The following is a 27046-nucleotide window of genomic DNA, read 5'->3' as shown; positions in this document are numbered from 1 at the left end:
CACTGAGGCGCCCCTCGGAGGGGTCCTTTGACAGACCCCACCCTGTGGTGTCTCCACAGCCACTGTAAAGAGGTTGACTTTGAGGTGGAAAATCATGGTGTTTTGAGCAGAGAAGTACGTAATTTGAAACTTTGTATTAAAAGGATCCCTCCGGCTCCTGGGTTGAGATTAGACTGAGGGGGGCATGAGGGTACACGCAGACATGTCAGTGACTTTGGACAGAGTGGTTGCTGGTATCAGGAGCTCGGCTAAGATGGGAGACAGCTGAGCTGCCAGGCATCGGAGGATTTGATGAAAGCAGCAAGCCGAAATGAAAGTTAAGTATTCAGTCACTTACTGTGATGGTTTGATCAAGGGGCTAAAAGCAGAGGAAGTGTCACCTCTCCCTCCCACCACACTGTTCCTTTGTCTCCCAGGAGATGGCACACCCTTGAAGGGGTTGTCTCCTGAGGGAGCCCTGAACAAAAGGCTCCAGCACTTTTTTTTTTTAATTTTTAATTTTTAAAATTTCTTTTCAGTATAAAATTCTTTTCAGAATTTAATGTTTATGTACCACACCCAGTGCTCCATGCAATATGTGCCCTCCACAATACCCACCGCCAGGCTCCCCCAACCTCCCACTCCCCCGCCCCTTCAAAACCCTCAGATTGTTTTTCAGAGTCCATAGTCTCTCATGGTTCATCTTCCCCTCTAATTTCCCCCAACTCCCTTCTCCTCTCCATCTCCTCATGTCCTCTGTGTTATTTCTTATGCTCCACAAGTAAGTGAAACCATATGATAATTGACTCTCTGCTTGACTTACTTCATTCAGCATAATCTCTTCCAGTCCCGTCCATGTCGCTACAAAAGTTGGGTATTCATCCTTTCTGATGGAGCCGTAATACCCCATTGTGTATATGGACCACATCTTCCTTATCCATCCATCCGTTGAAGGGCATCTTGGTTTTTTCCACAGTTTGGTGACCATGGCCATTGCACTTTTATGACCCTGAGTTGGGGAAGGACTAGGAGTGTAAGAGTGTCCCCAGGTTTTCTCCCTAGTTCCCCCACAAGAAGGCCACCTCAGCCTGCCATGAAGAGAACTGGGAGTGAAGGCCCCACCTACTTTATGGATCATGGGGGTCAAAGGCCCTGCGTCCTTGACTGCTGCTTCCTTCAGAGCCTGCAGTGCCCTGCTGTGCCTCAGCTGGGGTGAGCCCTGGCGCAGGTGCCCTGTCAGGCCTGCCGGGGAAAGCCTTTGTGATCACCTGTGATCAGGTCCAAGAATTCACACCGAGGTTTGTAACCAGGAGCCAGAATCAGTGGAAAGAAGTGGCCAGGGGTTAGAACCTATTCTGAGCGTGGATCTTGTGGGCTTGAATGTGGGTTGAGAGAAAACAGACCATGCAAGGAAGATCCTACAGCTACCCTGTCTGCTAGATCTCTCTGTGATGATGGATGTGTTCTCTATCTGTGCCATACTGTTGGAGCTACTTGCCACATGTAGCTAGCGTCACCGAATAACAGGGTTCCAAATTTATTTAAATTTAAATAATGAAACATGGAAAGGCCATGTGTGGCAAGTCCACACAGTTTTAGCCTTCATAGCTCTGGAGTTCTTGGTCTGAGCACCTGCAGGGGTTAAGTTACCTTTACTGAAAGGGAGGGGAATGTGGGAGGAGCAGGCCTGGTAGGAAAGGCGGGAGTTTGGTTGGAACAGCTGAGCTGTTCAGTATGAGGTGTTCAGTTGTAGAAAGTGTTACAGCCACGAGCTTAGGAGGGGGTGTGAGTAGAGAAGAGTTCAGGGGACTGAACTCTGATGGCCTCGGGGGCCGGGATGCAGGGGAGATGATGAGACTCCTGCTAAGGAAGTGGGATGTTTGCTGCTATGAGGTGGTCTGGGTCTGGGGATCTGGAGCTGGAGGGATCGGAACCCTGCAGGACTAAGGGAGGGGAAGACAGCAGCTGTGAATGCAGAGGGAGACTTGCTGCGGCCGGTGTGGGAGTTGGAGAGAGGAAGAGTGAGCAGAGCAAGGAAATGTTTGGGTTCTCTGGAAAAGTTACCATATGCAAGGAAGTGGGGTGACCTGTGACTCCTAAGAAAGAAGCTTATGCTCGGGGCTAGAGGCTGTCATCTTCACAGCAGTAGATGCCGCCCCTGAGGGAGGCGGGTCACACCGTGGGGCTGTGTGCAGGTTAATTCCCAGGAGCCCCAGCAGCTGTGCACCAGGCTGTCCAGAGGCGGAGAGCCGGGGGCAGCAGCATTCTGCGGTAGGAAATGTGTCTCTCTGCTTCCCCTCTGGTCGCCTGTCCCCTGTTGTGACCTCCTCCAAATAGGAAGCATGTCACTTTCACACTCCCATGGTTCCTGGTTAAAGATTACATTCGACTTGAGATTTGGACTTTCAGAGAGACCCAGATGTCCTGGGAGCGCTTGTCCACAGGATGGAAATATGGGTCTCGTGGAAAACGTGCTCAGTAGTCCAATGTCCTGATGGGAGGCAGGAATTGATTCTAACAAACTGGTTATTTCTTTTTTTTATTTTCATTTTTAAATTTTTATTCATTTGAGACAGAGAGCTCAGGAGCAGTGTGGAGGGCAGAGGGAGAGGGAGGAGCACACTCCCCCTCTGAGCCCCACGAGGGACTTGGTCCAGGACCCTGACTGTGTGACCTGAGCCAAAGGCAGACACTGAACCAACTGAGCCACCGAGGAGCCCCAAGGCTTCACCGAGTTCTCTGTGTTTGATATTTTGCCTCCAGGTTGCAGATTTGAAGGCGGCCAGGCAGCTCGCTTCTGAAATCACCTCCAGAGGAGCGTCCCTGTATGACCTGCTGGGCAAGGAGGTAGAATTGAGGGTGAGCCATGTTCAGACACTTACATACTTTCTCAGCCTCTTTCAAGGTTTTTTTCTGATTCTGCTTTTCCCCGGCCTTCCCATTTCATCACACTGTACCCGCTGAAATGAGATGATCTGCAGGGAGGTGATAGCATTAGCTGCTCTTCCTACTTCTGGTGCCCGCTGGTCTGTTTTTAAATGTTTTTTTAAGATTTTTATTTATTTGTTTGACAGAGAGAGTGAGAGAGCACATGCAGGCAGAGCAGTGGAGGGAGAAGGAGAAGCAGGCTCCCCACTGAGCAGGGAGTCCAATGTGGGGTTCGATCCCAGGACCCTGGGATTGTGACCTGAGCTGAAGGCAGTTGCTTAACCAACTGAGCCACCCAGGCACCCCCGCTGATCTGTTGTTAATAGCTTTCCCTCCTCGTTCAGGAGCGGCAGTTATGTACCATGTTACATAGCATGTTGCTGGAACTTTCCTCCATGCCCGTGGCAGACCTAGCAAAGTCTGGTGTTTTTCCTGAGGAGTTCCGTGTTCCTGTCTACAAAGTGCTCTTCTGCACCCATGGTTCCCACACTTTGCTTCTGCGTGGGATGCTGTGGTCCTGTAAAAACTACTGGTACCCGGCTTCCGTGCCAGTGTCACGGGTTTGGAGCGGACCTGGGCATTGGGAGTTGTAAGTCTTGGGTGACTCTCACGTGCGCAGAGCTGGGCAGCCCGTGACCTAGGCAGCTACTACTCATCATCTGACGTTGGTGTCACCATAAAAATGTATCTGCTGTTCTTCTAGCCAATGTGAGCCGAAAAGAGTGCTTCATCTACAGAGTTTACTGAGCTGTTTAATGAGAATATGGCTTCTAAAACCCCTGTAGGGCTCCCTTTAAATCACCTGATGTCTGGGTTGTCCCCCAAAGCAGTGAATCAGAATGTGTGGGGGTGAGAGCCAGGCATCCAGCCTTTTTTCCCCCCTAATATTTATTTATTTATTTATTTGAAAGAGAGAGAGAGAGAGAGATGTGTGGGCGGGAGGGGCAAAGGCAAAGGCAGAGAGAATCTCAAGCAGACTTTGCTCTGAGTATAGAACCCAGTGTGAGGCTATATTTTGCAGAGAACTTGACCTGAGCCCAAACCAAGAGTTGGTTGTTTAACCAGCTGCGCCCCGGAGGCACCCTCCAGGCATCCAGCATTTAAGGATCTCCATGGGATTCCAACATGCAGCAGAGTTTGGGACCCACTGGTTTAAGAAGTGGAGTCTTGTTTAATTCTTTCCTGTAAGGGTTTATGGCATTTGAAGCATACATGCTCACCTCTTGTGTTTTTTTGTTTTGTTTTGTTTTAAGGATTTTATTTATTTATCAGAGAGGGAGCACAAGCAGGCAGAGCAGCCAACAGAGGCAGAGAGAAAAGTGGGCTCCCCGTCAAGCAAGGAGCCTGATGTGGAACTCAATTCCAGGACCCTGGGATCATGACCTGCACTGAAGGCAGAGGCTTTAACCTACTGAGCCACCCGGCGCCCCTCACCCTCTAGTGTTTTTATTTATTTCATTTATTTGATTTTAGATTTTATTTATTTATTTTTTGGAAAGCAAGAGAGAGAGAGAGAGAGCACAAGCAGGGGGAGCAGAAGGCAGAGGGAGAAGCAGGCTCCCTGCTGAGCCAGGAGCAGGATCTGGGACTTGATTCCACCACCCTGAGATCCTGACCCAAGCAGAACCGACTGAGCCGCCCAGGCGCTCTCTAGTGTTTTTAAACTAAATGCGTTTAATTCTTTTTACTCCAGTCAGGTTTGTCAGCCATGATTGTCCTCTCGGCCTGGCCCTCCTTCTGGCATCACTGCTCTAGTGTAATGGTATTTTCTTCTGGCTTTTCATTCCTCCCCCAGGAGCAGACAGGGGGCAGGGGACTGGGATGCCAGCTCAGCATTGCTGATGTGTTAACCTAGTGGCTGACCAGCTGCCCAGTTGACAGAACAAAGCTGCTGCTCCTATCTCATAGCTAATTTAGATAACTAACAAGGCAGGTCCCCAGGCCTTCTGTGTTTTCTCTTTATAGTGCGGTTGTGTGCATGTGTCTCCGCACATTTCTGACAGACCTAGAGACAGACCTGTGAAGTGCTAGTCACTTGGTAACTGCCACAGAGCTGTGGCTTCATGGTGAGACTTAACCAGGTTTCCACTGGGGACTCTTAGCACCGTCCTGTAATGAATTGAAATAACCAGTAGCTGAAATGTTGCCATAAGAGCCATGAATATGGTACTTCTCAAATTCTGTACAGCTGTGATCTGAGGAAGATCCCCCATCCAGTGTTGGTTTTTCATACACTCAACTAACATTCTTTGAGTACTGGCACCAACGACAGACAGGCAAGGCACCGTGATCTGGGCTCTCCGTAGCTTTCCACCAGTGTGGGCCCCGAGGGGTACCGTGGAATAAAGGAAGCCCAAGACTGAGCTGGGGAAAGTGCTGCAGGAACCTGCATTGGCATTGAAGTCCCATGTCTCAGAAGTTCCTGACACTGGTATGATAGGCACAAATGCCTCCTTTGATTGGTTAGTGGTTAATGCTAGGGGTGGGGACAAGGTGACTCCTCTCATCGGTTGCAGTTGGAAGTGACAGGCAACTTAGAGGAAATGAATCATAGGAATGATGATAGGGGCTGGCAGGGGGTTCGGACAGCTGGTTGAGCTGCACTTGGTTTGGGGTTCACCTGAACAAATAGAAGTAAAGAAGCAAATTTGGGAGAAAAGATGATGAGGGTAAGCCCAGTTTTGCCCCCCTGGTGTTGAGGGTGTGTGGGGCCTTTAGCTGGAGAAGGCCAAGGGCACTGGAGGGAGACCAGGTTGGTGGTAGGATCAGAAAGACCTGGAGCCACTTGGCTGGCTCAGTTGGTGAGCTTATGACTCTTGATCTCAGGGTTGTGAGTTCAGGCCCCACAGTGGGGTGTGGAGAGTTCTTAAAGAAAAAAAAGAAGAGACGTTTGGAAGAGGTGCTAGAAGAAGTGTTTCTGTATCAGAGATGCACCCTGTGATGGAACTTTGAGAACTAGTCCATAAGCCATATCCAGATCTGGGGATTGATTTTGAGAATTGCTTTTCTGAAAGTGTGTGTAATTCCATTTCATTGTTTCCCATAGGAATTGAGAACAGAAGCTATTGCCAGGCCTCTGGAAATAAACGAGACTGAAAAAGTGATGAGAATTGCAATAAAAGATATTTTGGTAAGATTATTTGCTTTTATTTAATGTTTTTGTGCCTGGAACTTGAAAATACTGATTTATTCCCTGCCTCCTCAAGAAACACCAACCCTTGGCCTAGTGACAGAGAAGGGGTATGATCGCGGGGAAATGGGAAATGCAGAGGACGTTCAAGGATACATTCTAGGTTACTTACTTCTTTTTTCCCCCTTGTTATAAATATGAATAACTTATCCCCCCAAATTTGTCAGTTTTAATAATTTAATAATTTGATTAAATTCTTCAATTTTCCTAAGTAATGCTCTATTTAAGGGACTCTTCATACTTTAACCACTTCCTTGCTGCTGGGCATTTAAGTGATTTTCAGGTTTTCCATTCATTTATTTATTTATTTATTTATTTGGGTGCTGAAACATGGGCACAGAGATTTCTTTCTCTCTCTCTCTCTCATTTTATTTTATTTTTTTAAAAGATTTTATTTATTATTTATTTGACAGACAGAGATCACGAGTAGGCAGAAAGGCAGGCAAAGAGAGAGGAGGAAGCAGGCTCCTTGCTGAGCAGAGAGCCCGATGCACGGCTCGATCCCAGGACCCTGAGATCATGATCTGAGCTGAAGGCAGAGGTTTAACCCACTGAGCCACCCAGGCGCCCATCCCTTTTTTTTTTTTTTTTTTTTTTTTTTTTTTAAAGATTTTATTTATTAATTTGACAGAGAGAAATTACAAGTAGACGGAGAGGCAGCCAGAGAGAGAGAGAGAGGGAAGCAGGCTCTCTGCTGAGCAGAGAGCCCGATGTGGGACTCGATCCCAGGACTCTGAGATCATGACCTGAGCCGAAGGCAGCGGCTTAACCCACTGAGCCACCCAGGCGCCCCAGCCCATCCCTTTTTTTAAAGATTTTTTTATTTTGCAAGAGAGAGAGGAATCATATGCTACACACATGCAAGCATGAGCAGGGGGAAGGGCAGAGGGAGAAGCAGACTCCCCGCTGAGCAGGAAGCCAGACAAAGGACTTCATCCCAGGACCCTGATATCATGATCTGAGCAGAAGGCAGATGCTTAACTGACTGAGCCCCCCCAGGTGCCATTTTCTTTTTTTCTTCTTGAAGAATGGGTGGCACATGGGGTTAGCCCTAGGCATGCACCGTGGATGGCGAGCACCTTTTAACGTGTCTGTGCTTGCAAAAGGTCCATGATACGTGATAATTCTGAAAACAAAACCAAAGCAATAGCATGAATACTGGGGTTATGATCTGTAAGCCATTTGTTTCAGAAAGCTAGGGGAAATTGTGTCTATCACACAGATACTTTTTTTTTTCCACATTTTTTTTTTTGAAAGATTATTAGAGTGTCTGGGTGCGTGCATGTGCTGGCAAGAGTCAGAGGGAGAGAGAATGTCAAGCAGCCTCCCAGCTGAGTGCAGAGCCCAGCGCAGGGCTAGTTCCCATGACCCCGAGATCGTGACCTGAGCCAGAACTGGGGTCAGACACTTAACCAACTGAGCCACCCCGGTGCCCCGCTGGTATTTCATGTTTGAGGAGCACAGACCTTTAAAAAACTGCTTTTGTTTTTGAAGTCAGATACATCCACTAGGTGTTGTATGACTGATTCAGAGAAGAGTCACCATCAGTGTGCGCTGTTCAGAAACTCGCCTTGTCTTCCTGTGAGAGTGAACTCATACCTCTTGTGGGGTTTTCCAGTGGAGAGTGATATGATTATTTTCATGAAATGATTAGTGTACTTAGTTGAAAAAAGTTCAGCCATAAAGAGTAAAAGTGGTTGCTCCCAGATATACACTGTCTTTGACAGTCACAGAGAGTGTCTGGGCTCCTTCGAGGACTTCTTCAAGGACCCTAGAGTGTCTCAGAGACCTGCAGGTAGACAGTCCCTCTGTGTTTCCGGGGCGTGACACATTGTGCCGAAGTACTGGGGGGAGAACACCCTGTCGGGCATCAGGAACTTAAGGCCGAGTTGGCACATCAGAACCCAGAAAGCAGCGGCACACTCAGCTGGCTGGTTCCAGATGTGGTTCCTAATGCGGCAGATTACAGCTGAGCCATAGGCCTGCCCGGCCAGCTTCCCCGGCGACACGGGTGTGAAGACTGTGCATTCATTCTGACCTCCGCTTGTCAGATGAACTTGGTCTTGTGATACAGCAGAAAGGCCTGCGGGTTTTGTCCGTGATCTCTCTTCCCCTTCACTTTGTTTCTCTGCCCCAGCTGCCCAGGCTCCCTCCCAAAGGCTCGGTCCACTGAGGGAGCCACTTTCTCGCTGACTTCACAGAGTGGTTTCCCTGTTTTAGTCTGTAGTTGAGGTGTACTCGCCAGCCGGAGGGAGGGGAAACCTTCTCTCTCAGTCCCAGCAGGCAGTGGACAAGGGCTGGGACCACCGGATGTTTCTTTTTGTCTCCTGGTGCATATATTCTGTGATGCAGATGTTTGTAACTAGGGGAGTGAGCAGAACAGTGAGAAATAAAGGCAGACTGACAAGCCAGAGTGGTACGGCAGCCGTGTGAGCCAGTGACCGCGCACGACATCTGGGCCCGCTCCCTCTGCTCGGGACACTGTTCCTTCCATCCTCCCTTGTTTGCATGGCTACAAACACCCTCTTTTCAGGGGAAAGGATGATCATTTTTTCTGGGCCTGTGTGACCTCCTGTCTGGAAACGGCTAATGAGTGATGGCTTGGGGGAGTGTGCTCTGTGTGTTTACTTTTGCTTTTATGCAGCATGATGTCGCTGTGCCTGAGGAGCTATGGAATTCCTCTCTTCCGGGAGCCACGTGGGAGTTGCTTCCTGGGCCTTCCTCTCATTCATTTCCTATTCGACGCAGGCGCAGGTGCAGAAGACTAAAGATCTGCTCAACAACGTGGCCTCTGATGAAGCTAACCTAGAAGCCAAGATCGAGAAGAGAAAGTTAGAACTGGAACGAAATCGGAAGCGGCTTCAGACTCTGCAGAGTGTCAGGTAGATCCAAACCCCTGAAGAGTGGATGGAAAGTTGTCTTGCACGTTCTAGCAGCGTGAGGACAAGTGGTCTGTGGTGGTAGCCCCTCGGGCGTGGGGCCATCTGGACTGAGAGTGTGGGGGCCACACACGTCCTAACAACGCGCCCTGCCAGACTCGTCTTTACTGTTCTCAGTGTGCCTGGGAAATGGCTCCATTCTCGAACCTCCCTTCAGGGTTCTATGGCTTCTTGGAATGCAGGGCAGAGTAAGTGAACCCAGAGGGTGAAAGTTACCCAGGGCTCATCTCCTAAGATCTGTGCCTTGCCATGAACAAGGTTTAAGCAAAAGCACACTACCATTTCTTAGTTTGAGCAGATTTTAGACCTTTGTAATTCTTCACCAGTTCATCTTTCTTTTGACGTTCCCTCTCTGAAAGGGCCTTTTTCCAGGGACTGTGAATGGTACCGTCCAGTCTTCGGAGCCTTTCAAGTGGGTTCCTCGCATTTTCTTAGAGCCTTTCTCTTGCTCATTTCGCACCCTCCTTCTCTTGCTCCGTCTCTTGTCAGTCTTTCTCCTGCATCACTGCTCTGCCTTTTCATTCTGCCTTTATTTTTCTCTCTTCCGTCCCATCTGTGTAGCTGCTGCATCTGTCTGAATGTCATGCTTTTTGGAGATACTGGTGACTGGCCCACACCCTGACACTAGTTCTAACATTTGTGGGAAGATAGCCCCTGTGGACATGAGTAACCCAGGGAGCGGGAACCACAGGCAAGCCCATGCCCTTTCCACCTTTGTAGTCTGGGCCACCTGATACGTGTGTCTCATTAAAAAATTCTGCCTCTCAGGCATAAATTCATTTTTGTTAAGCCTTATGGCCTTTCAATAGAAAAGTTTCTGTATTTTGCTCTAGTCCCAAAGATTATTTATTATTTTTTAGTTTATTTATTTAAAAGATTTTTATTTATTTATTTAACAGAGAGATAGAAAGCACAAGTAGGCAGAGCAGTAGCAGAGGGAAAGGGAGAAGCAGGCTCTCTGCTGAGCAAGGAACCCAATGCGGGACTTGATCCCAGGACCCTGGCATCATGAACCGAGCCAAAGGCTGCTGCTTAACCGACTGAGACACCCAGGCGCCCCTTATTTATTTTTTTAAAGATTTTATTTATTTATTAGAGCACAGAAACCGTGGCCGGGGGGTCCACAGAGGGATAGGGGGAAGCGGGCTCCCAGCTGAGCAGGGAGCTAGATGGAGGACTCAATCCCAGGCCTCTGGAATCATGACCCGAACTGAAAGCAGACACTTAACCAACTGAGCCACCCAGGCTTCCCTGTTTATATTGTTAAGAGAGTTTTCCCAGGGCACCTGGTGGCTCAGTGGGTTAAAGCCTCTGCCTTCGGCTCGGGTCATGATCCCAGGGTCCTGGGATTGAGCCCCACATTGTGCTCTCTGCTCAGCAGGGAGCCTGCTTCCTCTTCTCTTTCTCTCTGCCTGCCTCTCTGCCTACATGTAATTTCTATCTGTCAAATAAATGAATAAAATCTTTAAAAAAAAAAAAAAAGAACGTTTTCCCTATAAGAGAAAAGAATAGATTCAGCAAACCAGTTGAAACAGGTTTTTGTGTTATGGTTTTGGTTTTCGATTTTATATTGTTAAACTTTAGCTTTGAGGGCACCTGGCGGTGCAGTCAGTTAAGCGTTGGACTCTTGGTTTCAGCTCAGGTCTTGATGCAGCCCCACGTCAGGCCCCCACCCAGCGTGAGTCTGCTTGAGGGTCCTCTCCCTCCCTCTCCTTCTGCCCCTCCCTGTGTGCAATCTCTCTCTCTCAAGAAAAAAAAATTACAAAGTCTTTTTTAAAAATTTAGCTTCAGGGCGCCTGGGTGGCTCAGTGGGTTGAGCACAAAACAGTGCTCTCTTTTTAATATTTAGAGAGATTACAAGTAGGCAGAGGCAGGCAGAGAGAGAGAGAGAGGAGGAAGCAAGCTTCCCCCTGAGTAGGGAGCCTTATGCAGGGCTCGATCCCAGGACCCTGAGATCATGACCTGGGCCGAAGGGCAGGCGCTTAACCATCTGAGCAACCCAGGCGCCCTGGAAAATTAACTTTAAGCAGCTACAAGTTGAAGAACCATCTCCAGCTATAGGCTTTCCACAGCAAATTATGATGGGACCCAGAACTCAGTATAGTTTCAAAGTTCTGTATGTTCATTAATCTTTCACTTTGTTTTTCATTCGCTTGTTCCAGGCCAGCGTTTATGGATGAATATGAGAAGATTGAGGAGGAGTTGCAAAAGCAGTACGACATTTATCTAGAGAAATTTCGAAATCTGGCTTATCTGGAACAGCAGCTCGAAGACCATCACAGGATGGAGCAAGAGAGGTTTGAGGCAAGTGCTTGGCCCATAGGTCCGCTGCAAATGGCATTGTGGAAAAAATAAATCTGTGAGTGTTTTTTCTCCGCGATCAAGTCTGAGGATTGCTCATGTAATTCTTTTATGTTGCTTTTAGTGTAGCCTGGACTCGAAGGTTGTCGGCTCTCTGATGGGTTTGGTCAGTTAGACCGCACACAGGACCGATGTGTGACCTGTGTCGTTGCACAGACTAAGCTTAGAAGAGCCTGTGCTTGCTTCAGTGCTGTGCTGTCACTGGCTTGAAATTCCTCATAGTTGGTTTTTTAAGATTTTATTTATTTATTTGAGAGAGAGAGAATGAGAGGGAACACGACGGGGAGAAGGTCATTGGGAGAAGCAGACTCCCCATGGAGCTGGGCGCCCGATGCGGGACTCGATCCTAGGACCCTGTTGGGACCATGACCTGAGCCAAACACAGATGCTTAACCAACTGAGCCACCCAGGTGCCCTGAAAGTCTTCATAATTTTTAAAATGCATTTTAATTTGCACTGAGTCCCACAGACTAGGTAACTAACTGGTCTTGGGTGAAGATCTAAAAACTTGCTTGGTCAGCTCACTGAAAGATTTTCCCTGGTTGAATCATCCAAACCTGTGTATCAGAGATGAGGATGGAAATAAAGAGGAAGTGCAGTTTCTTGATTATTGTGGGAAATGTGTATGACCCAGAACCAGAGGTTTTACAGGCTTCTCTCATCCCAGCGTTCAAGGCCATTTAGGAAAGAACATTTCAGGTCCCATGAGCTGATAAATACAGAATTCAGAGCAAAGGAAGTTGGACCAAGTTACTAAAGGTTTTTTAATTGTTCTTATGCCTTGGGGATATTTCTACTTAACCCCAGGAGTGGTCACTTGGAATCTCTGTTCATGATGAATTCAGTCTACAGTCTCCCTTTTGCACGCTGTCCTTGACAGCTTTCAGTATAAAGGTTACGCTCGCCTTCCTACAAACCTGGGTGTTTGGAACAGGCGAAGCTGCCCTGGGGCACAGGAGGCCTGGCTGGAGGTAGGTGCCGCCCTCCTGCGGGCACCTTTCCCTCGACAAGGAGCCCGCTGCCACCGTTGCTCTAGCGTAAGGGCGGGCTGTGGAGCCACGGGGCCTGGGACAGGCACATTTGGAGGGCAGTGGCAAGAGCCTGGAGTTCAGGACATTTTAAAAGTTGGGTTGTCTGGGCCAGTGACAGTAAAGTATCCTTCTGTGCTGTCATGTGGGGCCGCTGAGCAAGCAGAGAGAGTGCCGGGAGGGACGCGTGTCCCTCCATCCTTCGGCGGCTGCTCGGCTCTTCTGTGCTCGCACCTCCGCTCTGTGCTTACAGCGCTGGCCCCTTGCACTAGCTCGTGCACGAAACAGTGCTCTCTTTTTAATGTTTAGAACAACAGAGTTTTTTATTTTTATTTTTTTAATTTTTTATAAACATATATTTTATCCCCAGGGGTACAGGTCTGTCAATCGCCAGGTTTACACACTTCACAGCACTCACCAAAGCATATACCCTCCCCAATGTCCATAACCCCACGCCCCTAACAACAGAGTTTTAAAAGCCAGTCTCCTCTCCTGTTCTCTCTTTTGACAGTGATCAGGGCCACATTAGGCAGCCCAGCTGAAGCATTAGTTTTTGTCCCCCTAGGAGTTAGGCTAATATTTCTTTCTTTCTCTTTTCAGCCTAATCAGTCTCACCATTTTGCCTCTTTTGGGGCTGGAGTTGTGCAGAACTTTAGTCTTTAGGAGCAGGAGGCCTGTACTGTCCCATAGTTAATGCGTCTGTTCCCGTGTCCACATCCCACGGAGGCACCTGTGGTCACACGTGATGGCCTCTTACCATGTCACTGCGTTCTCCGCAGGGCTAGGCGGGCCAGTCACCCCCTCTGGCTGCCTCCTGTTCTCTGGGCTGCTGCTGGCAGGGAGTGGGGCAAGCGGCCCGGCCTGAGCTCGTGCTCAGGTGATGGTGGTCTGTTCGCGTAGTTTAGATCTCTGCGGGATCTGTAGCCCGGACTTAGCTCTATGTACCCAGATGTTAAAGAATAATGAAACAGCCCCCAAAAAGGTCCTGTCTTCTGAGTCTTGTGTTTTCTGTTCCATAGGAAGCCGAGAACACTCTGCGCCTGATGCAGAACAAGCTGAAGGAGGAGGAGAAGCGCCTGCTCCGCAGTGGAAGTAAGGCCAGGCTCCCAGTCAGCGTGGTCTCCCCGGGCGAGCGCTGGGGGCCTTGGAAAACCTCTGTGTGTATTTTCTTTTCAAAAGGCAGTTTTCTCACAAGTTTTGTATCAGGTACTGTTTTAATTCACTCCAGAGCTTAAGGGGCTGGTTCAAGTTATATAACATTTATTTATTTATTTATTTATTTATTTATTTATTTATTTATTTATTTTTTTTTTTTTTAAAGATTTTATTTATTTATTTGACAGAGAGAAATCACATGCAGGCAGAGAGGCAGGCAGAGAGAGAGAGGGAAGCAGGCTCCCCGCTGAGCAGAGAGCCCGATGCGGGACTCGATCCCAGGACCCCGAGATCATGACCTGAGCCGAAGGCAGCGGCTTAACCCACTGAGCCACCCAGGCGCCCCGTATTTATTTATTTATTTTAAGATTTTTTATTTATTTATTTGACAGGCAGAGATCACAAGTAGGCAGAGAGGCAGGCAGAGAGAGAGAGGAGGAAGCAGGCTCTCCGCTGAGCAGAGAGCCCGATGCGGGGCTCGATCCCAGGAGCCTGGGATCACGACCTGAGCCGAAGGCAGAGGCTTTAACCCACTGAGCCACCCAGGCGCCCCAAGTTATATAACATTTAAAGCGCTTTGGGTTTCTTGTTACCTAAAATACCATTTTCCTGTTTGAAGGCTACTGTTGGTTTGAATTGCAGATAATACGTAACTAGAAAAGAGAGCCGGGTCTCGGAGGTCTGTAGGGTGCCTTGTTTTCGGGCTGACCAATGGAAAGCAAGTGTCATGATGCCGTGCATGCGAATGGCTTAGTCGCTTAGAGTGAGTCCCCTACTTACATACCCATCCTAGGCCCCCAGTGACCCAAGATGATCAGCGAGGCTGTCGTGTGTAGGGAGATGGGGTTACCTATATATAGGAGCTTGATGCTGGGGAGGACTGTTCTCCACGACTGGTTAGCGTGCTTCATCCGTGAACTTGACCGAGATGTCAGGTCAGCCTCAGGACCAGTGGCAGCACTCGGTCTTCATGCTGCGTGTCTCAGACTGCCTCCTTCTCTTGCTTGCTGCTCTCTTTTTAAAGATGAAATATTTTATTCTTCTGTGCTTGAGGATGCCATACCTGGGGCTTCAGGCTTGTACGTGAGAGAGCTCTCTCTCTCTCTCTTTGTATCTCTCTCCTTTCCTACTTGTTTTATGCCTCTCTCTCCTAAATCTCAGGAAACTCTTGAGGGAGAATAGGGACTGCTGGAGAATCCTTTAGGGGCAAGCGTAGGGAATTCCAAGGGCCTCTCTAGCCAAAGCAGCCCCTCACCTTTATGGTTCCAGGTCAGCCAGGAGAGCCTGAAGCGGCCCTAAGTGATAAGCCTGCGTGGAGTTTATCCTCTCCCGAGAGGCCCAGCACAGGTAAGAGCCCCGATGGGTTGGCTGCACCTTTCTCTGTTCCCAGGCCAGCACGTGAGGCCTTTCTCACTGATCTTGCTTTATTCTTCTGAACTCAGACTTAATTTTGTGATCCGTAGGTTTGGGATCTCTTGAAGGACAAGCATTCGTAGGAGCATCTCTGATTTAACTTTTTTGGGAAAAATAATTTCCAGCTTAACACAGCTGAATGAGGGATAGCACTTAATTAGCTTGGGATGGGTGAAGAAGGTAGGAAAATATGAAGGGCTAGTCTCAGTTCTGCTCAGCCGAAAGTTCTTAGGGTGTGCTGCCTTTCTTTGCTTTGCTGTATATGTGGGAACATTGCCCAGAGAATTGGGATTGGGGGACGGATATAAAAAGGAAGACCTTCTGAACTTCTCTGAAAAGAAAGACCTAATAGAACACAGACATGAATTATGGGTGAGAATGGGCAAAATCCAGGAGCTGGAAGAGATCATCGCGTATAGACCACTCTGCAGGCAGCTGATTGAGCGCTGGAAGCATTGTTGAGTCTCTCTTCTGGGCATGAAGGATTCATTAATGGACAAAAGACAGGGATCTCTGCTTTAAGCAGTGTACTTGCCAGTGAGGAGATGAGCATAGAGCAAGCTGTATGCAGAAGGTAAAAAATGCCCTGGGGGGGACAGTAGAGCAGAGAAGCGGGTGGAGAGGGTGGGGTGGAATTGTGTTTTAAGTAGGGGTCACCGTAGGCATCTCTCTAGGCCTCAATAGGAGATGCTGTTGAAGCAAAGCCTCAGTCTGTGGATGTGAGGAGAAAGGAGGCACCAGGCGAGAGTCCTGGGAGTGTGTAAGAGCGTGGGAAGCAGAGCCCAGTGAGGCAATGAGCTCTGCTGAATGTGTGAATGCAGGACTTGAACTGAGGCAGGACAGACGAGCTGGAAGGTGGATCGTGTGCTGAAGGGCTCCCATCTGACGCTCCCGTCTTCTCTGTGGAGCAGGAGTTGAAGTCACCAAACTGGCTTTGTGGGTTTGGAGGAAGGGACTTGAAGAAGCGAGAGAAAGTCTGAGTGCTTAGAGATAGGAGAACGCCCTAGGAGCAAGGCCAAGTATTTTGTTCAGATGCTCTGTACTAAGTAAGGCAGCCTTCATCTTCCCACCATCCTTTTAAACCTTGCTGCGGGTGGTACATTCATAAAATGAGAAATTTCTAGAAAGCACTTTAGTAACCTTGCTGTGGTTTAGTTTTTATGTTCTAGTGGAGAGCAGACATTCCTGCATTTCACACTTACTTTACTGCCTCCTGCATGCTGGCATCGTACTGGCGCTCGGGACAGTGATGCGTGAGGCGCTCGGAAAGCTCAGCGCCTGAACTGTGCTGCTTAGTACCGCGCCACAAGCCACGTGTGACTCTTTTTGGTTTTTTTAAAAGATTTTATTTATTTATTTGACAGAGAGAGAGAGATCACAAGCAGGCAGAGAGACAGGCAGAGAGAGGGAGGAAGCAGGCTCCCTGCCAAGAAGAGAGCCCGACTCAGGGCTCTATCCCAGGACCCTGAGATCATGACCTGAGCTGAAGGCAGAGGCTCAGCCCACTGAGCCACCCAGGCGCCCCAACCACATGTGACTCTGGAGCACTTCAGGTGTGGCTGGTCTAAACTGAGCTTTGCTGTTTGTGGAAAATATACACCAGGTTTTGAAAACTTAGTATGATAGAAAAGTAGAGTTACTCATTAATTAATATTTTACATTGTATATTAAAATGATATTTTGGGTATATTGGGTTAAGTTAAAATTAATTTACCTGTTTCTTTTCACTTTAACGTTGTTACTAAATGATTTGAAATTATATCTGCCAGCAGGCATTACATTTGGACTGTGCTGATCTCAAAGGAGACACAAAGAAACTGCCCGTAGTTTAAGTGGGTATGAAGTGTATCTTCATTGTTGTTTTGACGTGAATTCCTCTGATAGCTAATGAAATGGAGCATCTTTTCTTTGCTCATTGGCTATTCATATAAATCTTCTTTGAAGACTTCTGTCTATTCAGGTCCTTTGGACATTTTTAAATTGGCCTATTTTTTATTAGTGAATTGCTAGAGTTCTTATATAGTTTCTGGATACTAGATCCTTATGTGATTTGTGATTTGCAGATATTTTCTCTTTCTCTGGGCTGTCTTTTCACTTTCCCGGTGATGGCTTCTGCTGCCCAAAGTTTTAATGAAGTCCACGCCATCAGTTGTCCTTTTGTTACTTGTGTTTTCAGTGCCACATCTAAGAAACCACTGCCTAATTTAAGGTCACCAGGATTTACCCCTAGGTTTTCTTCCAGGACTTTTTTTTTTTTTTTTTTAAGATTTTATTTATTTATTTGACAGACAGAGATCACAAGTAGGCAGAGAGGCAGGCAGAGAGTGAGAGAGAGAGAAGCAGGCTCCCTGCTGAGCAGAGAGCCCAATACGGGACTCGATCCCAGGACCCTGAGATCATGACCTGAGCCGAAGGCAGCGGCTTAACCCACTGGGCCACCCAGGCGCCCCTCTTCCAGGACTTTACAGTTACAACTCATAATTTAGATTTCTGATCCATTTTGAGTTAATTTTTGTATGTCGTGTGAGGTAGGGGTCCAACCTCATTGTTGGGTATGGGGCTGTCCGGTCGTTCAGCACCATCTGTTGGAAAGACTATTCTTGACTCTGAATTTATGGGCACTCTCTCTTGTCTGCCATATTTAATTTTATTTTTTTTAAGACGTTATATGAGAGAGAGTGAGTGAGAGCACATAAGCAGGGCAAGTGACAGGCAAAGGGAGAGGGAGAAGCGACAGGGAGTTTGATCCGAGGACCTGGAGACCGTGACCCAAGCCGAGGACAGACACTGAACCACTGAGCCACCCTGGCACACCGCCATGCTTTATTTTTTTAAAAATATTTTATTTATTTATTTGACAGAGAGAGAGAACACGAGTAGGCAGAGAGGCAGGCAGAGAGAGGGGAGGAAGCAGGCTTCCCCCTGAGCAGAAAGTTGGATGCAGGGCTCGATCCCAGGACCCCGAGATCATGACCTGAGCCGAAGGCAGAGGTTTAACCCATAGAGGCACCCAGGTGCCCCAGGAATTTCATTTTAGTCATAAATTTGTGTTACTATTTCAGCATGTTCTTTGAGTAGGCTTCTATGCGGTGATCGTCGTCAGCTAGGTTGTGCTGAGTTCCGTGCTGGGTGCCCGTGCTGGGTGCCCGTCCTCATGCTTGCCCAGGCTCCCAGGTTTGCCTTTCCATGCGGAGAGCACGGCTCATCCTCCACGGGGAGGGAAGTGGAGCCCTTTCGGATGCAGCTGCCGTTTCCCTACTCCCTATCACAGGGGCTAAGCAAAGCCTTTTCACAGATACACAATTACTACTGTCCTTCCACACTGACTTCTGACTCAAGTAATCAGAACAGCAACTGCAAACTCCTTCAGTTCCTTCCTCCAAAACCAGTGTGTCTCCCTGGTCACAGGCAGTCAGGCTGGACGGCGAAAGCTTTTTATCTCCACTGTGGAAATGCTCCTCCTCTAGGTTCACTGTCGGAAACGTCCCACCAGAGTGCAGGAGAGTATTTAAGAAATCAGTGTATAAGGCTGTTGCACTGAGAACGATCTCTCTTTATATATGCCTGTGATGGAATTCTCTCCTGGAAACAGTGTCCTGAGTACCAGCTCCCGTCACCATGCACTAGGTCGCCATCTTTCGTGGGCCAGTCGCGTGCTTGGACCTTGCTGGCCTGGTCTCTGTCTTGCCTATGGGCTTGTTTGGCACAGTCACTCACCTTTGCAGTGGGTTCCACTTCCTCATCTTTGTTATCCACAAAGAGCTCAAGTTGGGGTAACACTGAACAGAGAATGATATCCCCCCCCAACTAACCAAGAACTTCCAGCTACCTTGACAGCTGGCTGTTCAATTTTTAGTTTCAGCTACCAGCATAGTGTTTCTAGTTTATGTATTCTGACGCCTTGCTTTGGAAGGTTATTAAAACAAACGAACAAACAAATAAACCAGTATATCATGGTCTGCGTTAACTCCTAAGTATCTACAGGCAAATCCTGAGAGTCTCATAAAATCTAATGCCCTAAAAGAAGGCTGAGAAGTGCAGACGGTTTTGCACAAGAGCCTTGTGGCTAGAAGCTGTTCTAGCAGCAGTGATGGAGACCCCCTTTCGTTCTGTGTTCTTGTGTTCTCCTAGGTAATGATGACTCGGACATTGACATCCAGGAAGATGACGAATCTGACAGTGAACTGGAGGAGAGGCGGCTGTCCAAGCCGCGGACGGCCATGGAGGTGCTCATGCAAGGTACCACACTGCTTTCCTTGCCCTCCTCCCAGCGCCCCGTCACACAACGCTGCCTTTTGTGTAGCCGGACTAAGCCCTTCAACTGCTCACCTTTGCTGCTAATACTCTTACCTGTGGTGCCAAGAAAAGTTGGTTGTTCTTTGTGGCCCGGGTTTCTCACAGAGGCCATGGCAATCCCCGGCCTCTGGCACAGAGCTGTATTCTACCCGTTTTGGGTCCAAACTGCTCTCAGTGCAGTGGCATCCCCTATGATCAGAGAACCAGTGCATTGAGAAGGGATTCATACAACCATCTCTGCCTTTTAAAAATCTTCTAGTTTTTACTCTTTCACTGCTAAACACTCAAGCCAAAAAAAATCTATGGAGCAAATGTGGGTGTTCCCCACAAAACAATGGGGTCTTCTTCATGTCCCACTTTCCACCCTAGAGAGGTTCTGGTCAGTGGCTGGGGGATGTGTCTTTCCAAATTGCCTTTCCACACGTATATAGTGAAATACAGACACAAAGATCGGCTGAGACATCTTTTAACCTAAATGGTACCAGACTTTGTGTATTGTTATCAACTTGATTTTTAAAAAAATTATTAAATATATTAGAACTCCTTCCATGTCAGTAAACTAGAAATCTGCTTCATCCTTTTGACAGCAGCAGAGTGTTCCGTAGCGTGACCATACCCATAATTTACTTGGGCATTCACATATTAAAAGATCCTTTAAAAAATATTTATTTTTCCTCTTTCCTTTGTATATACGTCTTTCTGCTTATCTGCAATGTTTGTGCCATTAAACATGGGATTCTTAGGTCAAAGGTTATATAAATCTTTGTTTTGGTAGATACTACTAAGTTGCTTTATATTTGTCTTTAAAACATCTGTCTACCAGCTGTTAATTTTTGGAGCAGTTTGCATTTTTATATACATGGTACATTTCTGAGGTAAATTATCTTCATTTTATATTAAGTTTTGCTGCTAACTGCTCTTTTTTCGATTTTTACTTATTTATTTGTCAGAGAGAGAGCACACACAAGCAGGGGGTGCAGCTGGTAGAGGGGGAAGCAGACTCCCCACTGAGCAAGGAGCCTGATGCAGGACTTGATCCCAGGACCCTGGGATCATGACCCAAGCAGAAGGCAGATGCTTCACCCACTGAGCCACCGAGGCGTCCCAGTCTTTTTTTTTTCTTTTAAAGGTTTTAAAATTTATTTTAGAGAGAGAGTGAGCAGGGGTGTGATGGGGGGTGGGCAGAGGGAACGGGAGAGAGGATCTCAAGCAGACTCCATACTGAATGTGGAGCCCAACGCGGGGCTTGATCCCATGACCCTGAGATCACGACCTGAGCTGAAATCAAGAGATGCTTGACAACTGAGCCACCCAGGCACCCCTTCCCTCTTAGTTTTAACAGCTTCGTCATGCAAATAGAGGCTAGGGGTCATGGCTCCCACTCAGCAGATGGGAGCTGAGGCTCTGAAAAGGGATGTGATCGTCTCAGGAAACCCTGATAGAGGCACTGGTGCTCCTGAATTCTGCTTACCGCCCAGCCACCAAAACGAAAATCTCAGAACTGTAAATAAGGGCTTTAGACAACACAAGGTTTGCATTTTATCTGACCAAGGGTGGTCACCCCAGGCCTGTCCTGAGTGAGATCCTCTGTGAGCTGCCCTCCCTGCCTTCGCCCCGCAGCGTGCACCTGGGTCCCTGGTGCTCCTTTCTCGGGGGTCGAGTGTGAGAGTGGCTGTCCGCCTCCCGCCAGGGAAGGACAGCTCCTGGGTGTTTGCAGAAGTCACAGCCAGGTGACCGTGACTTCCAGAGGAGAGGGGAGAATCACTGAGGCAATGTGGGTGTTTTGAAAGATGAACTAATAGCAATCCTTAGAAGTTTCCCTCTTTGGAGATCAGACATAGGTTCAGATACGAGTAACACTGGTCCGTGCAGGGAGGCGGCCTTTCTTTTTTCAGCAGGTGGCACAGCTGTTCTACCACGTAGATACTCAGAGTGGGGGTCAGTGGTTTTTCTGAAAACATGTCCAGGATGCGTATTTAGTGTTCTGGTTTGAGTTGCGATTGTATTTTATTGCCCTTTTCCTTTTTCTCAAAGTGGAAATGCGGAAAATCCATTACTGTTTCTTTCTTTTTTTTTTTTTAAAGAAGATTTTATTTATTTATTTGGCAGACAGAGATCATAAGTAGGGAGAGAGGCAGGCAGAGAGAGAGAGAGGAGGAAGCAGGCTCCCCGCTGAGCAGAGAGCCCGATGTGGGGCTCAATCCCAGGACCCTGAGATCATGACCTGAGCCGAAGGCAGAGGCTTAATCCACTAAGCCTTAAGCCGCTTAAGCCACTAAGCCAGGTGCCCTTCCATTACTGTTTCTTGGCAGTTTTGATCATTTAGATGAGACTTAAGTAAATTTTTTAGTTGATTCTTGTTTTTCCCAATTTTCTAAGGGAAACAAATCTTGAATGCCATTTCTTGTCCCCCCCCCTTTTTTTTAACAAGGTTTTCATAATTTCTTCACACTTTGGTTCTTCTCAGGAAGACCTGGCAAACGCATCGTGGGCACAATGCAGGGCGGAGACTCCGATGATGACGTGAGTCCCGACCAGCTCCCTTTAGCAGCTCCGTTCTTCAGGCTCCCGGGCTGGTTTCCTAGACTGGCTGAGCCAACAGGCTGAGCGCGAGGGGCTGCCTCCCAGCCTGGCCCGCTGCTGGCTGTGCGCTGGAGTTCGAGGAGCCCGACTCTTCTCTGCTTGTGGATGGCTCTTTTCTTTTCAAATGAATGTGCTTGCTCTCCCCCCACTTTTTTTTCCTTCTCACTGTTCTTTCCATTCTCGCTTTCCAAAGATGGAAGCAGCACCAGCTCTCTTAGGTAAATGCAAGACTTCCAGCTCCAAGAAGCAGGTTGGTTTTCTTTTTCATTGTGTGTGTGTGTGTGTGTGTGTGTGTGTGTGTGTGTGTGTGTGTTAGCCGACTCGGGGCCACCAGAGAGCCTTCCCCAGAAGTGATGCCTCTGTCTCCTGGGCGAGAGAATGCTTTCTCCTGCAAAGAATGGTGCAGTTGCCTGGAGGTCCCTTGCAGGAGATGGGTGTTGAGTGCTGAGCCAAGAGATGAGAAAGGCCATCAGGCCCTTGAAGTGTAACCTGGAAAAGAAGGGAACCTGCTGAGGGCCTGAGGTCAAGACTGACCCTCTCTTCAGTTCCATTCTGGGGAGGAAACAGGAAAAGGAGGCTCTCTTGAGACAAGGTCGTCAGGCTGGGCAGGAGGCTGCGACCTCAGGCCACTGGCGCTTTGCGTGTCCTTGAGGTAATACCGACGGGGAAACTCACTGGAATGGGGCCCTGCTGCCAGGGCTGCCGCATCCATCACCCTGGGCCTGCCTGCTTTGTAGCAGCCTCTGGCAAGCCTGTGAGGCCTCAGAGGCAAAGGGTGATTAGGCTGACAGACCACAGACCTCCTTATCAGGTCGTGCCCGCATGTGTCTGGAGCGTGGCAGTAGTGGCTACACAAGGACAGAGCATGAGCCTGACCTTGTACAAAAGATTATTTAGTAACAACAGTATATTTTGTGACCAAAATCCACAGAGGGAGAGAGAGGTCACTCAGGTTTGCTGGCCAAGATGCACAAAGAAGATCGAGCCTAGAAATCACAGAAGGTAGTCAGAGAAGCAGAGAAACCACGTCGGGCATTTTCTAACAGTCAGGGATGGGTGGTTATGTAGCTTCTGCCCATCCATCTCAGCCATTCGAGGTAGAAATAAGTCTGGCCTGGTTGCTAGGGATGCCCGGATAGCACCGTCTGGCATCTTGTCTTCCGATACGCCTGGTCATGTGTGTAGCTTTCACAGAGCGAATGTCCGAGCTACAGCTGACGTCTCCCCTGTGCCTTGTGTTGCTTGTTTGTTTCCGGGATGCTGCCTCCACCTGCTCTGCAGGCACGCGGCCTTGTCCTTCATGGGCTCACCCTTCCACCTGACAGATAGTACCTAGTGGCTGTTACATGCAAGTGTTAGAGGTGATGGGCCACACGTCCCTGTCCTCAGGGAGCTTACATTCCAGCAGGAATCAGCCGGCATGTCAGGTCACAGTGGCACGGAGAAAAAGCAGTTCAGGAGCAGAGTGACAGGGTTGAAGGAGATTGCTGTCTTTTGGGAAGTCTGGGAATATCTCTCTGGTAAGGTGACATGTGGGCAGAGGCCTGAATGGAAGGAAGGATGTGATGTGGGGAGGGGCATCCGAGGCCCAGGGACCAGAGATGGGGGCATGGCTGGGGTGGAGTGGGCTGGGGGCGGGAGCTGTGAGAGGGAGCAGGGGCCAGGCAGAGCTTCGCAGGACGTGATGAGGATCCAGAGATTCTCTGAGCGCCGTGGGAAGGGGCCAGAAATCGTGAGGCCTGCGGTGCCAAGAGCTAACATTAAAGAGACACCCATCGGGAGGCGTCTGCAGTAGTCCAGAGGTGCTGGCGGCTCAGCCTAAGGTAGTGGCAGCAGAGGTGTAAAGAAGTGGTCGGACTCTGGATGTTTCCAAGGTCAGAACATTGAAGTGTTGTTATTGGGCGTGGGGTGTGAGAAAGAGAGACAGAAATGGGTCATGATGGGCTAACAGTGCGCATAGAGTCTGCATTTCCCCGAGCTGGGGCAGGCCTAAGCAGGGACGCCGAGAGCAGCGCAGGAGTTGGGATGTGCCGCATGCGCGCGTTGCCTGCCGGCCATCTGCGTGCTGGAGTTGAGTAACCAGTTGGAGTCCAAGTGTGGTGTGCAAGGTCAGGTCTGGGCTGGCTGAATTTGGGAGCCATCATACTCAGGTGGTCTTCCAGCCACAAGGGTGAGTGTGATTGTGTGGGGGAGAGAGTAGAAAGAGAAGAGGGGACCCAAGGCTCTGAGCTGAGCCGAGTCGCAGAGTTATGGAGATAGAGGGCGTGGGGGTGTGCGAGACTGGGATGATGCCGGAGTGAGGTGGGGCAGGCCGCCGGATGGAAGGGCACCCTGCAGCAGACTTGCTTTCAGGGAAGGAGCGGTCCTGTGCCCGATGCAGCCTGGAGGTCGGGAGACACCTGAGACTCACCATTGGATGTGAGTCCGCTGAGTGTTTCAGTGGATTGGCAAGGTGCAGGCCTGCTGAGTGTGCCGAGGAGGTAGTGAGAGGGGAAACCAGTAGGGTCATGGGTTCAGAACTCCTGCGAGGAGTTTCATTGTTGCGGGGGTAAAGGAACAGGGCAGAGCAACTGGAGAGGAAGGTGGGATACACTTTGGGGTTTTTGTTTTGCTTTGTGATTTTAAGAAGAAGGAAATTGCCACATTTATGTATGCTGGTGGCAATGATCTAGCTCGAGGCACTGGCCATCTTGGTTTACCTGGGACACAGGACCTGCAGTTTTAAAACCTGGCCGAGTTGGTCACCCTAGATCGAGGCAGTGGAGAGAGCGTTCCTCTTATTTTGCTCCTAATACCGATTCCCTGTGTGGCTTTCCATCCCTAATCTGGTAAACTGCAAAAAACAAGCAAACCAAAAAGCCCAGCCCTCCTAATCTGCAAGCCCCGCCCTCCTTGCTGTGCTCTGGTGGGTGTCTGGTTCCCCAGGGGCAGAGCGGGGTCTGGGGAGTTGCGGTGCAGATCCAGTGGTGGTGCTGAGACCTCCGTGGGGAAGCCAGCCCCTGCGGCTGCACGCTGCCACCCGGAGCTCACTGGTCAGCTGATGCAGTCGTGTGTGTATTTCTGCCAGCGGTGTGAGACCAGGGTCCCCCCTCATGCCTCCACAGCCCGACTGCTGCTCCGCCCAACTCTGCCTTCACATGCGGGCATTGCTGGTTACTGAGCTGCTGGCGAATGAGGGTCTCGGCTGACACGCTGCAGGGAGTGAGATGAGCCCTCAGTTGTCTTTGTTGTCTTCCTATAGGAGGACTCCGAGGACAGTGAGATTGACATGGAGGGGGATGAAGACGACGATTTGGAAGAAGAGAGCGTTGCTCTCTCGCCAGCTAAGCCCACTCGAAGGGTCCGGAAGCCTGAGCCCCTGGATGAGAGCGACAATGACTTCTGACCCGTTTGCCCAAAGGACCACACTGATTAAATCCCTCAGATCTGTAGGTAAAAGGGAAGTTGGAAGGTTAGGAAGGAAACCCATTTTGTTCACTAAACCAGCTGGACTCGTTAATGAACACCACCTACTTGCTCTGCAGCCTCCCTTGTGTTACCCCACAGAGCTTCAGCGAGAATGAAGCAAGCCCCAGATGGGATGTAGGTTTGGTCTTACTTGTCTCCTGAAACGTGGGAAATGTGAGTGTTCTTAGAGATGCACCTGTTCAGGACAGACACCCCAGGAGAAGTAAGGGACAGCGGCATCTGGTCTCGGCTATTGTGTGATGTGTTTTCCTCTCACAGTCGGGGGGATGGACATGGGGCTGGGCTCCAGGACTGTTCAGGAATTGTGGGGAAGCGTCCGAGTCCTCCTCACCGGTACAGTTTGGGACAGTTACTGTACATCGGCTTTTAACTCTAGCTTTTGTTTTGTCATCCTATATTCTTGCTTCTGTATGTTCACAATACCAAGCTTTAAATGTATTTTGCTAAAATGTTCCGAATGAATGATAGCTAAGTTAGATGAAAACCCACTGTCCTTAAAGATCAGGTAACAGAGATATGCTGCAGAATATAAATGTTCCATTTTCTCTCAGAAGGTTGGCATTCCTCCTCAGGAAAGCAAATAAAGAAGTGTTGGTACACATTTGTGTTTCTGACTCTAAAAAGATGAACCAGAGCGGCGCCTGGGTGGCTCAGTGGGTTAAAGCCTCTGCCTTCAGCTCAGGTCATGATCCCAGGGTCCTGGGATCGAGCCCCGCATCGGACTCTCTGCTCAGCAGGGAGCCTGCTTCCTCCTCTCTCTCTGCCTACCTCTCTGCCCACTTGTGATCTCTGCATGTCAAATAAATAAATAAAATCTTTAAAAAAAAAAAAAAAAGATGAACCAGAATGCGTTAGATTGAGTAGCACTAGAATAATTAGCCTGATGTGAAGTGAGAAGCGGCAGATGGAGTCGTTTTGTTTTTCTGATGCGGAAAACACAGAGCAGTTTTCATTTAGATTTCAGTTCTAAAGTCAGAAGTCTTCCGAAGTTATTTAATTCATAATAAATGTATTTAATTCCATATTTTTATATCATTATATAAGTTTTACTTGAAAGTATAATTATGTTGTTTATTTGCACTATAACGTAAATACATAGGAGAAGCTCATAGGTTACTGTGGTACATGTAAATTTTTAGGAGATGATGTGACAATTATTTCTATCTTTGCTTTTGTCTCTTTCTTTTCCTAATTCCTACATAAGAGATTACCCCTTTTTTAAACATTCACCATTCAGTTAATTCACTGGCGATTTGAGATGTGAATGATGAGGAAACAGGGAAATGGGAGTGTCGGGAGCCGCGCCGATCCCTCAGAAGCTGTGGCTTCTGAGGTGTGGAAGTCACTGCGTCTTCTTGGATGTTCTAGTTTTGGTTTCCTGAGTCCGACCTGCCTTATATTAAAAAAAAAAAAAAAAAGCATTTCTGTCTTCTTTACATGGCGCTTCCTACGCATGGCGTAATGCGTGGGCATTACGGCAGGAGCGTGCCCACGCCGCAGGTAACCCCCCTCCACAGATAGAGGTGCCCATGCAGTGGGCGGTTTATTATTTTACCTCCCTCTGGGTCATCCTTCACCCCTCGGTTACCTGTTTTGCGCAGTCTCACCGCTTGCTCAAGCAGCTTATGTCAGCCAAGGAGCTTTAAGCACTGATCACAGTTACTAACGTCTGTCCCTCCTGTGACAGACCCAGCAGTCAGGTTGTG

At 48.7% G+C, this 27046-nt stretch overlaps 1 protein-coding gene across 9 annotated transcripts in view; it reads left to right on the top strand.

Moving 5' to 3' along the window:
• Positions 1–25298, top strand: part of CLUAP1 (clusterin associated protein 1) — a 32643-nt gene extending 7345 nt beyond the window's left edge. For 4 of the 9 annotated variants that reach the window (XM_032327948.1, XM_032327949.1, XM_032327952.1 and 1 more), the window contains 10 exons: positions 2743–2838; positions 5954–6037; positions 8846–8979; positions 11199–11340; positions 13445–13517; positions 14850–14927; positions 19125–19232; positions 21757–21812; positions 22066–22122; positions 25114–25298. In XM_032327948.1, the coding sequence (XP_032183839.1) occupies positions 2743–2838; positions 5954–6037; positions 8846–8979; positions 11199–11340; positions 13445–13517; positions 14850–14927; positions 19125–19232; positions 21757–21812; positions 22066–22122; positions 25114–25257 (972 nt within the window). In that variant the 3' untranslated portion in view covers positions 25258–25298. The remainder of the gene's footprint in view (positions 1–2742; positions 2839–5953; positions 6038–8845; positions 8980–11198; positions 11341–13444; positions 13518–14849; positions 14928–19124; positions 19233–21756; positions 21813–22065; positions 22123–25113) is intronic. The other 5 variants (XM_032327953.1, XM_032327954.1, XM_032327955.1 and 2 more) reach the window with 3 other exon arrangements.
• Positions 25299–27046: the final 1748 nt, after the last annotated feature.

The sequence above is a fragment of the Mustela erminea genome, chromosome 20 (assembly GCF_009829155.1).
Source record: "Mustela erminea isolate mMusErm1 chromosome 20, mMusErm1.Pri, whole genome shotgun sequence".
NCBI lineage: Eukaryota > Metazoa > Chordata > Mammalia > Carnivora > Mustelidae > Mustela > Mustela erminea.
Note: the sequence above shows the minus strand (reverse complement) of the source record. Positions and strands in the feature narration are given on the sequence as shown.